Raw genomic sequence first — 13,149 nt, 5'->3', positions numbered from 1 at the left:
TATTCAGTTTTATTCATCTTAAAATGCACCACAAAAACGAACAACTGTTCTTTCATTTTCTCTACACCTTTGGTAAACATCAGAACAGTAAATAGACACTGAATAAAATAAACTCTAAGGATCATCTGCTGCCTTTTAAGACGTGTAACTGTAAAATAGCAAAGCATAGACACTAAGTATAAAGCTTAAAATACTGTGAAGAACTTAAATGTTTATTTTAAATGTTCAAAAAGGCAAGATTGCAATTAATATATTGTTAGGAGTGACAAATTCATATTTGTCAGGAGTCAGGAAGGAAACCAGAGTGAGTGAAGCAATTTGGGAAAATTAACACTTGGGTTGTCTTTAGACACTAGCTCTGTCTCAACAAAGCCAGTTGGTTGCCAGACCATCTGATATTTCTGATATTTCAAGAGAAGCTGGAAATCCAGACTTTATATGAAATCAGATTTTCTTTTTAAGTTATAGCAATGAATTCAAGATTCTTAAAGTAGTATATGGGCCAAATAAAACACATCTTTATGCTCAATTTGGCTGATGGTCTGTCCCTTTATGACTTTCGATTTATCACTTTTCTAGAGTCTTCCTTTGAAATAAACATTTGGTTAAATAGCTCCTAGGAAAAAATGTCACAAGGTAGTTGAGTTTTTCCAAAATTCTAGCTATACCTTATTTCACAGTAAGCCTACTAAAAATTTTATAGGGAATGAGATCAATAACTGCTCAGGTTAGAGACAGAGCCACATGATCAACCTCATTGAGCTTTACTCTATAAAAGTCTGTTTTTAATCATTCTTGGCCTATAACTGAATTTGATGGCAACATTAGGAAAGTTTTCTGAAATGACTTTGGGTTAAACTTGTCAGAGAATCTTTAACCCGAGTTTGATTATTTTGTTAGTAATTTAAAATACTTTAATGCTTAGAAATTATTGAACTGATGAATAAATGGTCTATCTTAAAAATAAGTTAATCAGTCATTATTAAACTGGATATAAATGAAACTATTTTAAAGATTTCTAACCTTATATATGGTGAAAGAATAATCAAATCCATTGCTTGGCATGAATTACCTTACAACATATGCTAAATGCAATTTCTCAATTCATTTTAATATTTTCTTATTACCATGACTTTATATTATAGAGTTCAGTTTAAAATAATGAAATTAGTTTATATGAATACTGCTTGGTTTTGATTTTACTATCTTATTTAGGTTAAAGTGTGTTTAGGCCCTGCTTGTGCTAAAATATGTGTAGAAGGCTGTTGGAAAGAGGTTGCTGTTTGTAGAACACATTTTGTGTAGAGAAAATTTTCTCCTGATGAATGCTTATTCTTTTTCCCAGATTCCACCTGCCAAGAACAAATTACTCCATTGTGTCTTTCTGATTTCCAAAGACATCAAAACCAGATTCACAGTTATAAACCTTGTTTGCTATCCAGTCAGTTGGATACTGCGTTGACAATTAACTTGGACTTAAATAGCCTTAAATTGCTCTATGGAGATGACATATCTGTGGTTTCATATTGGACTGGAACATATTATTATGAAAATGGTAGTGAATTCTAACTGCTGTAGAGAAGAATCGGAAATGCTGCTTGAGACTGAGGTTCAGTCTAGCCGGCATTCGCTGACATTTCATGGGAGCCAGGTCCTGGTTAGGCATTGTGGGTACAGATATTGATGAGTCAGGGTTTCTGGGGGAGCTTTACAGCATCAAAGAGAAAGTTCCTAAAGTAACTTTAATGCAAACCAGAATGCTATTAGGAAGGAATGGTGTAGCAGGAAAACAGTAAGAGAAGAGAAAGATCTTTTGGAGAAAGCTGATTTGAGTAGAGCCTTGGTAAATGGGAGTATTCTTACCTAGTGAGAAATTATAGGGGAATGACTTTATTTAAACTTGCTCTTTCTTCTATAGTTGATAGAGGTACTACCAGTGTTACCTTCTGGTTTTGATATTTATACTGTGGTTATATAAGATGTTAATATTAATGGTAATCAAATGAGAGATAAATGGAAACTTTGTGCTATGGGCTTTTCTTGGTAAGATAAAATTCACGTAACATAAAACTTTAAATTTATCATAGAATCCCTAGTTGTATAATTTATAAAGTGTACAATTTAGTATCATTTAGTACGTTTACAATTTTGTACAACCATCTGCTCTATCTGGATCCCATACCATTTATCACTCCAAAGGGAACCCTGTATCCACTAAGACAGCAGTCCCCAACCTTTTTGGCACCAGGGACTGGTGTCGTGGAAGACAGTTTGTCCATGGACAGGGTCAGAGGCCAGGTGGTAGGGGTGGTTTCGGGATAAAATTGTTCCACCTCAGGTCATCAGGCATTAGATTCTCATAAGGAGCGCACAACCTAGATCCCTTGAATGCGCATTTCACAATAGGGTTCACAGTCCTTTGAGAATCCAATGCCACCGCTGATCTGACAGGTGACAGAGCTCATGAGGTGATGCTCACTTGCCTGCCGTTCACCTTCTGCTGTGTGGCCTGGTTCCTAAAAGGCCATGGACCTGTAGTGGTCCACAGCCCAAGGGTTAGGGAACCCTGCATTAAGCAGTCACTCCCTTTTGTCTCTCAGCACCTGACAACCACAAATCTGCTTTCTGTCTCTATAGATTTAACTATTATGAATATTTCACGTAAATGGAATTCTCCGTGCGTGACCTTTTGTTTCTGCCTGTTTTCACATAGTATGTTTTTAAGGATCATCCATTTTGTACTTGTCTGTATTGTATTGGTAATGTATTCCTTTCTGAGGCTTAATAATAGTCCATTGTATAGATATATGACATTTTTGTTTATCCATTTATCCACTGATGCGAATTTGTATTATTTCCACTTGTGGGCTGTTGTGAATAGCACTGCTAAGAGCATTCATTTTTCAAGTATTTGTTTACTTATTTTTAATTATCTTGGATATATAGCTAAGTGTAGAAATGCAGGATCATATAGTAATTCTGTGTTTAACTTTTTGAAGAACTGCCAAACTGTTTTCCAGAGATGCTTTTAGTTCTTTCATCCATTCTGAGTTAAATTTTGTATGTAATGTGAAGTAGGGGCTTAAATTTATTCTTCTGCGTGGTCCAAAACTTTAGAATTAAATTTGTAAAAGAGAATCATTATTATTTTCCACAATATTAGAAAACCTTCTATGACATTAATCATTTATTTTCTGATTCATTTAAAAAAAGATTAAAGATAATAAATATGACTGCTACAACTATAAAACTCTTAGAAGAAAACAGGTAAATTTTCATGGCCTTGCATTGGGAAATGGATTCTTGATATGATACCAAAAGAACAAGCAAAAGATGAAAATTGATATATTGGACTTAATCAAAATTAAGAACTTGTACTATCAAGAAAGTAAAAAGATGTCCGGGCATGGTGGCTCATGCCTGTAATCCCAACACTTTGGGAGGCCGAGGCGGGCAAATTGCCTGAGCTCCAGAATTCAAGACCAGTCTGGCCAACATGGTGAAACTCCATCTCTACTAAAAAAAAAAAAAATACAAAAAATTAGCCAGGCATGGTGGTACATGCCTGTAATTCCAGCTACTTGGGTGGCTAAGACAGGAGAATCGCTTGAACCCCGGAGGCGGAAGTTGCAGTGAGCAGAAATCGCACCCCTGCATTACAACCTGGGTGACACAGTGAGACTCTGTCTCAAAAAAAAAAAAAAAAAAAAAAAAGTAAAAAGACAACCCACAGCCTAGGAGACAAGTCGTATACTGGCTAAAGGCCTAATGTCCAGATTATATAAAGAACTCTTAAAATGCACCAACAGGGACCGAGGGCAATGGTCTTGTAATCCCAGCCCTTTGAGAGGCCAAGGAGGGAAGATCCCTTTAAGCCAGGAGATCAAGACCAGTCTGGGCAAAAAGGCAAGACCCCGTCTCTAAAAATGGATGGATGGAGGGAGGAGGGAGGGATGGATAGCAGTAAAGCAATACATAACATACACAATTTAAGAATGGAAAAATAATTTGAGTAGACATTTTTCCAGAGAATATATACAGATGGCCAGTAAGCACAGCAAACATGTTCAGCATCATTAGCTAGCAGGAAAATACAAATCAAACCACAGTGAAATACTGTATCACACCCTCTAGGATAGCTATAATAAAATAAATGGACAAGAATAAGACAGGATTTGGAGATACTGGAATTCTACATTGCTGGGTATAAATGTAAGATGGTGAAGTGGAAAAACAGTTCAACAATTCCTCAAAAAGTTAAACATATATTCCTCTATGACCCAATAATTCCACTCCTAGGTATATACCAAAAAGAATTGAAGACATATGTCCACATCAAAACTTGTACATTAATGTTTGTAGCAACCAGAAAGTGGAGACAAGCCAAATCTTCAGATGAATGGATAAGCAAAATGTAAAAACCCAAACAATGGAATATTATTCCACTATAAAAAGAACTGAGGCACTGACACGTTTCAACATGGATGAACTTGAAAACATTATTCTAACTGAATGAAGCCAAACACAAAAGACCACATATTGTATGATTTCATTTATGTGAAATGTCCTGAACAGAGACAGAATGCAGATTTATGGTTACCAGTGAGGGGAAATAGAGTACACAGTTTCTTTTTTGGTGTGATGAAAATGCTTTGGAGTTAAATAGTAGTGACGATTGTACACTGTGATCAAAACCACTCAAGGCACTTTAAGAGAATGACTTGTATGGTATGTTGAATGTATCAATAAAATAAATAAATTTTAAGTGTTTTGCATGCAGAAATTTTATTTTAAAATAATGCTCATTTGATGTTTACCTTAAGAAAAGTATTTTTATTTTATTTTTTAGGAATTTATCATGGCATCCAGCATTGACCACTACAAGTAAAATGCGAATTCCACATTCTCATGCATTTATTGATCTGACTGAAGATTTTACAGCAGGTGAGTTGCACATAAATCTGGAATTGTTTTGAGATGCCAAAGAAGTATGGGGTTTTATTTACTCTATACTTCGTATTTAATTGCTAATGAAGTAAATGTTGAAATTAATGTTAAAAGGACGTTAGAAAGTCAGTGATTTGGAAACATGGAAAAAGTACTGACTGTAATAAATAAGTCTTTAGCTATTGTCATTTTGGTTGTTTGTTAATAACTGCCTCAGAATTTGAATTCTCTACTTTTTATGAATTCATGATAATTTCACCACATTTTGCCTGCTGTTTTTTTACCTTTTTTGTTAAAATTTAAAAAAATAATATGTGCTACAAATTTAACGATAAGAAAAATCTTTAGCTTATATACAAGAAGAATTTCACAGGCATTTAAAACTTGTTATTACAGAAAATTGTAAACAGAAAATTGGACAGAATGTCATAATATATGCCCATTTAACCATCACCTAGCTTCAACAATTATTATATGGCCCAATCTTGTTTCCCCTGTAAATGCACCTACAAGTTCCTCCTATCCAAGATAATTTTAAATTAACCCCCAAACATATAATTTCATTTTTAAATATTTCCATCTGTATCTCAAATTGTGAAGACTTTTTTATTTAAAACTGCCAGATCATTTTGAAACCTAAAAAAATTAAACAATAATTTCTTTTTTTGAGAGAGTCTCACTGTCCCCCAGGCTGGAGCACAGTGGTGCATACGATCACAGCTCACTGCAACCTCTGCCTCCCAGGCTCAAACTATCCTCCCACCTCAGGCTCGAGACCATCTAGGACTACAAGCATGTGCCATTATGCCTGGCTAATTTTTGTATTTTTTGTAGAGATGGAGTTTCCCCGTGTTGCCTAGACTGGTCTTGAACTCCTTGGCTCAAGCGATCTGCCCACTTTGGCTTCCCAAAATGGTGGGAGTACCAGCATGAGCCACCACACTCAATCAACAATTTCTTAATGTCATTGAATATCTAGTCGTTATTCAAATGCCCAGATTTTCTCCTACATGTTTTTATCAAATCAGGAAGTTAAACAAGGTTCATGCAGAAGTAGAGAAACCATCTGTGCTATACCCATCTGTGCTGTACAGTTGTGTGGATTTTTCAGATTGTATCCCAATGGAGTTAACATGTTACATGTTACTGTGTTCCTAGTATCAGAATTTTTAAAAAAATTTTTTGGAGACAGAGTCTTGCTCTGTTGCTCCGGCTGTAGTGCCATGGCACTGTCTCCACTCACTGCAACCTCCACCTCCCAAGTAGCTGGGACTACAAGTGCATGCTGCCATGCCCAGCTAATTTTTTTGTATTTTGGTAGAGATGGGGTTTCACCATGTTGGCCAGGCTGGTCTCAGAACTCCTGAGCTCAGGCAGTTCGCCCACCTTGACCTCCCAAAGTGCCGGGATTACAGGCATGAGCCGCTGCGCCCAGCCACAGAATCAGAATTATTTTGTGGGTGGTGGGAGTGGGAATATCAAGAATATTTCCTAGGTGTTGCTGTATGTTTCAGCTCATTAGGTGATGTAGTTTAAGTTCTCTCTCTTATGTGATATTAAAATTGATCAGTAGGTTCAGTTTTCCTCAGCATAGATCATCCATTACAGTATTGTCTAATGGTTAGGAGGTATGAATGATTATTGTCAGGCCCATTATTTCAATAGGAGTTGCAAAATTGTGACACACTGAATCTATCACTCTACTGCAGGTATAATTAGCTAAATTTTCTGTTAAAAGAGGGACCTGCCATGCTCACTTCTTTAGTCACCTGCAGTACAGTTGAGACAGGCAAGATAAATTATTGATTTCCCCACCCCCGCTCCCACTTCCCACCATTTTATGTCAGCATTCAAACACTTAACAGTCTGATTTTACAGTTACATTTTTATATAATGTACTAATTGCAAGTGAGTAAAGCAGGCCTGGTGGCTGTGAGATGTAATAAAACTTATTTTCTTTAAAAGTATTCCATGATGCAAAACCAAATTTTCATTGAGAAACAGGTAGAAAATAATACTGCATAATATAAACCTCTTAATTCTGGATTGATTATGACTTTTGCTACAATATTTTCATTATTGACATAGTTTTCAAAGTTAAAAATATTTATTGCCCAAATACACTGTGGATTTTACTGACTTAAAACCACAAATTTAACCTTTTATCTAGTAAATTTTTTTTTAATCTAAGATTCTAGGTACTTGAATATGCTTTGTATGTTTTGGTTGGGAAGAGAGGGGAGAATTTAAGAAAACAGATTATTTTTAATGTGGTTTATCTGGTATGCCAAATCACATGGAAACCTCAATAATAAGGTGTTGACTACATTGCAATGGAAGTTGTCTTAGAAGCTTGCTTTTCAAGATGAGAACATTCTGTATTTATAGGTTCATTTTTTAATTTTACTTTTGTTATACACACATATCCAAACTTTTGTTTCTTACAACTCCTTTTTAGGAAAAATCTATCTTAATGAAGTTTTAGAAATGTACTTTTAGTTCAATAGCATGAGACTTCCTTAAACAATACTGACTTTGCATTTAAGTAAGTTGCCACCATGGCTGCTGCTACCCATCTGCACCAGCAAAGTGAATGAAGGAGAAATAAGTCTTTCCTAGACATGCAAAAACTGAGGGAATTCATTACCACTAGAATGGCCCTACATGAAATTCTTAAGGGAGTCCTACATTTGGAAGCATAAAGACAATATTTACCATCATGAGATCACACACAAGTAGAAAACTCACCGGTAGCTCAGACACACAAATAAAACAGAGAAAAGACTCAAATGTTACCAGTACAGAAAACCACTATATCTCATTGATAAACAATAAGAGATAAAGAATGAACAAAGGATACGTATGCAAAACAACCAGAAAACAATTCATAAAGTGAGAAGAATAGATCAGGTGCAATGACTTACTCCTGTAATCCCATCATTTTGGGAGACTGAGGCAAGCAGATTGCTTGAGCTCAGAAGTTTGAGACCAATCTACGTAACATGGTGAAACCTTGTCTCTATCAAAAATAAAAAAAATTAGCCAGGCATGGTGGCACATGCTTGTGGTCCCGGCTACTCAAGAACCTGAGGTAGGAGAATCACTTGATCCTGGGAGACAGAGGTTTCAGTGAGCTGAGATCATGCCTCTGCACTGCAGCCCAGGTAACAGAGTGAAGACCTTGTCTGAAAAAAGAAAAAAGGAGAGTTGCTTCCGAGATGGCTAAATAGGAACACCTCTGGTCTGCAGCTCCCAGCAAGATCGACACGGAAGATGGGTGATTTCTGCATTTCCAACTGAGGTACCTGGTTCATCTCATTGGGACTGGTTGGACAGTGGGTGCAGCCCAAGGAGGGCGAACTGAAGCAGGGTGGGGTGTCACCTTACCCAGGAAGCACAAGGGATCAGGGGATTTCCCTTTTCTAACCAAGGGAAGCCATGACAGACTGTACAGGGAAAATTGGGACACTGCCACCTAAATACTGTGCTTTTCCAATGGTCTTAGCAAACGGCAGACCAGGAGATACCCTCCCGTACCTGGCTTGGCGGGTCCCACGCCCACAGAGTGTTGCTCACTGCTAGCACAGCAGTCTGAGATCAACCTGTGATGCTGCAGCTTGACAGCGGGAGGAGCATGCGCCATTGCTGTGGCTTGAGTAGCTTACAGTGTAAACAAAGCAGCCTGGAAGCTCAAACTGGGAGAAGCCCACTGCAGCTCAGCAAGGACTATTGCCACTACATTCCACCACTGGGGGAAGGGCATAGCAGAACAAAAGGCAGCAGACAGCTTCTGCAAACTTAAACATCCCTGTCTGACAGCTCTGAAGAGAGCAGTGGTTCTCTCAGCATGGCATTTGAGCTCTGAGAATGGACAGACTGCATCCTCAAGTGGGTCCCTAACCCCCAGGTAGCCTGACTAGGAGACACCTCCCAGCAGAGACCAACAGACACATCAAACAGGCAGGTGTCCCTCTGGGACAAAGCTTCCAGAGAAAGGATTAGGCAGCAATATTTGCTGTTTCGCACCCTCCGCTGTTGATACCCAGGCAAACAGGGTCTAGAGTGGACCTCCAGCAAACTTCAACAGACCTGCAGGTGAGCGACCTGACTGTTAAAAGGAAAACTAACAAACAGAAAGGAATAGCATCAACATCAACAAAAAGGACATCCACACCAAAACCCCATCTGTAGGTCACTAACATCAAAGACCAAAAGTAGATAAAACCACAAAGATGGGGAGAAACCAGAGGGGAAAAGCTGAAAATTCCAAAAACCAGAGCACCTCTTCTCCTCCAAAGGATCGCAGCTTCTCGCCAGCAAGGGAACAAAATTGGACAGAGAATTAGTTTGACAAGTAGACAGAAGTAGGCTTCAGAAGGTCGTTAATAACAAACTTCTCCTAAGCTAAAGGAGCGTGTTCTAACCCATCGTAAGGAAGCTAAAAACCTTGAAAAAAGGTTAGACGGATGGCTAACTAGAATAAACAGTGTAAAGAGGACCTTAAAAGACCTGATAGAGCTGAAAACCATCGCATGAGAACTTTGTGACTCATGCACAAGCTTCAGTAGCCAATTCAGTCAAGTGGAACAAAGGATATCAGTGATTGAAGATCAGATTAATGAAATAAAGCGAGAAGACAAGGTTAGAGAAAAAAGAGTTAAGAGAAATGAACAAAGCCTCCAAGAAATATGGAACTATGTGAAGGATGAAATCTACGTTTGATTGGTGTACCTGAAAGTGACGGGGAGAATGGAGCCAAGTTGGAAAACACTCTTCAGGATATTATCCAGGAGAACTTCCCCCAACCTAGCAAGGCAAGCCAACATTCAAATTCAGGAAATACAGAGAACACCACAAAGATACTCCTCAACAAGAACCACCCCAAGACACATGATTGTCAGATTCACCAAGGTTGAAATGAAGGAAAAAATGTTAAGGGCAGCCAGAGAGAACGGTCAAGTTACCCACAAAGGGAAGCCCATCAGACTAACAGCGGATCTCTTGGCAGAAAACCTACAAGCCAGAAGTGAGTGGGGAGAATATTCAACATTCTTAAAGAATTTTCAACCCAGAATCTCTTATCCAGCCAAACTAAGCTTTATAAGTGGAGGAGAAATAAAATTCTATACAGACAAGCATATGCTGAGAGATTTTTTTAACCATCAGGCCTGCCTTACAGAAGCTCCTAGAGGAAGCACTAAACATGGAAAGGAACAACCAGTACCTGCCACTGCAAAAACATGCCAAATGGTAAAGACCATTGATGCTATGAAGAAACTGCATCAATTAATGGGCAAAATAACCAGCTAACGTCATAATGACAGGATCAAATGCAAACAACAATATCAATCTTAAATGTAAATCGGCTAAATGTCCCAATTAAAGGACACAGACTGACAAATTGGATAAAGTCAAGACCCATTGATGTGCTGTATTCAGGAGACCCGTCTCACGGGCAAAGATGCACATAGGCTCAAACTAAAGGGATGGAGGAAGATCTGCCTAGCAAATGGAAAGCAAAAAAAAGCAGGGGTCGCAATCCTAGTCTCTGATAAAACAGACTTTAAACCAACAAAGATCAAAAGAGACAAGGCCACTGCATAATGGAAAAGGGATCAATTCAACAAGAAGAGCTAACTATCCTACATATATATATGCACCAATGCAGAAGCACCCAGATTCATAAAGCAAGTCGTTAGAGACCTACAAAGAGACTTAGACTCCCACGCAATAATAATGGGAGACTTTAACACCCCACTGTCAATATTACACAGATCAACAAGACAGAAGGTTAACAAAGATATCCAGGACTTGAACTGAGCTCTGGACCTAGCAGACCTAATAGAAATCTACGGAACTCTCCACCCCAAATCAAGAGAATATACGTTCTTCTCAGCACCACATCACACTTATTCTAAAACTGACCACATAATTGGAAGTAAAGCNAAAAAAAAAAAGCAGGGGTCGCAATCCTAGTCTCTGATAAAACAGACTTTAAACCAACAAAGATCAAAAGAGACAAGGCCACTGCATAATGGAAAAGGGATCAATTCAACAAGAAGAGCTAACTATCCTACATATATATATGCACCAATGCAGAAGCACCCAGATTCATAAAGCAAGTCGTTAGAGACCTACAAAGAGACTTAGACTCCCACGCAATAATAATGGGAGACTTTAACACCCCACTGTCAATATTACACAGATCAACAAGACAGAAGGTTAACAAAGATATCCAGGACTTGAACTGAGCTCTGGACCTAGCAGACCTAATAGAAATCTACGGAACTCTCCACCCCAAATCAAGAGAATATACGTTCTTCTCAGCACCACATCACACTTATTCTAAAACTGACCACATAATTGGAAGTAAAGCACTCCCACAGAAATACAAACTGCTATCCGAGAATACTATAAACACCTCTATACAGAAAAACTGGAAAATCCCGGAGCAAGATGGCCAAATAGGAACAGCTCCAGTCTCTAGCTCCTAGCAAAAGCCACACAGAAGACGGGTGATTTCTGCATTTGCATCTGAGGTACCGGGTTCATCTCACTGGGGAGTGCCAGACAATCGGTGCTGGTCAGCTGGTGCAGCCTGACCAGCTAGAGCTGAAGCAGGGCAAGGTATTGCCTCACCTGGGAAGCGCATGGGGGAAGGGAATCCTTTATCCTAGCCAGGGGAATTGAGACACACAACACCTGGAAAATCGGGTCACTCCCACCCTAACACTGTGCTTTACCAAGGGTCTTAGCAAACGGCACATCAGGAGATTATATCCCACACCTGGCCAGGAGGGTCCCATGCCCACAGAGCTTCCCTCATTGCTAGCACAGCAGTCTGCCATCTAACTGCAAGGCAGCAGCGAGACTGGTGGAGGGCGCCCACCATTGCTGAGGATTAAGTAGGTAAACAAAGCCACCAGGAAGCTCGAACTGGGTGGAACCCACAGCAGCTCAAGGAGGCCTGCCTGTGTCTGTAGACTCCATCTCTGGGGACAGGGCATAGATAAGAAAAAGCAGCAGAAACCTCTTCAGATGCAAATGACCCTGTCTGACAGCTTTGAAGAGAGCAGTGCATCTCCCAACACGGAGGTTGAGATCTGAGAACAGACAGACTGCCTGTTTAAGTGGGTCCCTAACCCCTGAGTAGCTTAATTAGGAGATATCCCCCACTAGGTGCAGACCAACATCCCACAACTCACACGGCAGGGTACACCCCGAGACAAAACTTCCAGAGCAAGAATCACACAGAGACACTCGCTGTTCAGCAATATTCTGTCTTCTGCAGCCTCTGCTGCTGATACCCAGGCAAACAGGGTCTGGAGTGGACCTCAAGCAATCTCCAACAGACCTGCAGCTGAGGGTCCTGACTGTTAGAAGGAAAACTAACAAACAGAAAGGACACTCACACCAAAACCCCATCAGTACATCACCATCATCAAAGACCAAAGGCAGATAAAACCACAAAGATGGGGAAAAATGCAGGGCAGAAAAGCTGGAAATTCAAACAATCAGAGCACATCTCCCCCTCCAAAGGAACGCAGCTCATTGCCAGCAATGGATCAAAGTTGGATGGAGAATGACTTTGACAAGTTGAGAGAAGATGGCTTCAATCCATCAGACTTCTCAGAGCTAAAGGAGGAATTACATACCCAGCGCAAAGAAACTAAAAATCTTGAAAAAAGAATGGAAGAATGGATAACTAGAATAATCAATGCACAGAAGGCCATAAAACGAACTGAAAGAGAGAAAAACCATGACACGAGAAATACGTGACAAATGCACAAGCTTCAGTAACCGACTCTATCAACTGGAAGAAAGAGTATCAACGATTGAGGATCAGATGAATGAAATGAAGCAAGAAGAGAAGTCTAAAGAAAAAAGAGGAAAAAGAAATGAACAAAGCCTTCAAGAAGTATGGGATTATGTGAAAAGACCAAATCTACGTCTGATTGGGGTGCCTGAAAGTGAGGGGGAAAATGGAACCAAGTTGGAAAACACTTCAGGATATCATCCAGGAGAACTTCCCCAACCTAGTAGGGCAGGCCAACATTCAAATTCAGGAAATACAGAGAACGCCACAAAAATACTCCTCGAGAAGAGCAACTCCAAGACACATGATTGTCAGATTCACCAAAGTTGAAATGAAGGAAAAACTGTTAAGGGCAGCCAGAGAGAAAGGTCGGGTTACCCACAAAG

The 13,149-nt window shown here is 39.4% G+C and overlaps 1 protein-coding gene across 1 annotated transcript in view; it reads left to right on the top strand.

The window, feature by feature from the left end:
* ITFG1 (integrin alpha FG-GAP repeat containing 1) overlaps positions 1 to 13,149 on the top strand; it is a 297,020-nt gene that overhangs the window by 23,063 nt on the left and 260,808 nt on the right. The window contains 1 exon segment of the mRNA XM_017880291.1: positions 4,850 to 4,944. Within this exon segment, the coding sequence (XP_017735780.1) occupies positions 4,850 to 4,944 (95 nt within the window).

This window comes from Rhinopithecus bieti, unplaced genomic scaffold (genome assembly GCF_001698545.2).
Source record: "Rhinopithecus bieti isolate Rb0 unplaced genomic scaffold, ASM169854v2 scaffold_12138, whole genome shotgun sequence".
Taxonomy (NCBI): domain Eukaryota; kingdom Metazoa; phylum Chordata; class Mammalia; order Primates; family Cercopithecidae; genus Rhinopithecus; species Rhinopithecus bieti.
Note: the sequence above shows the minus strand (reverse complement) of the source record. Positions and strands in the feature narration are given on the sequence as shown.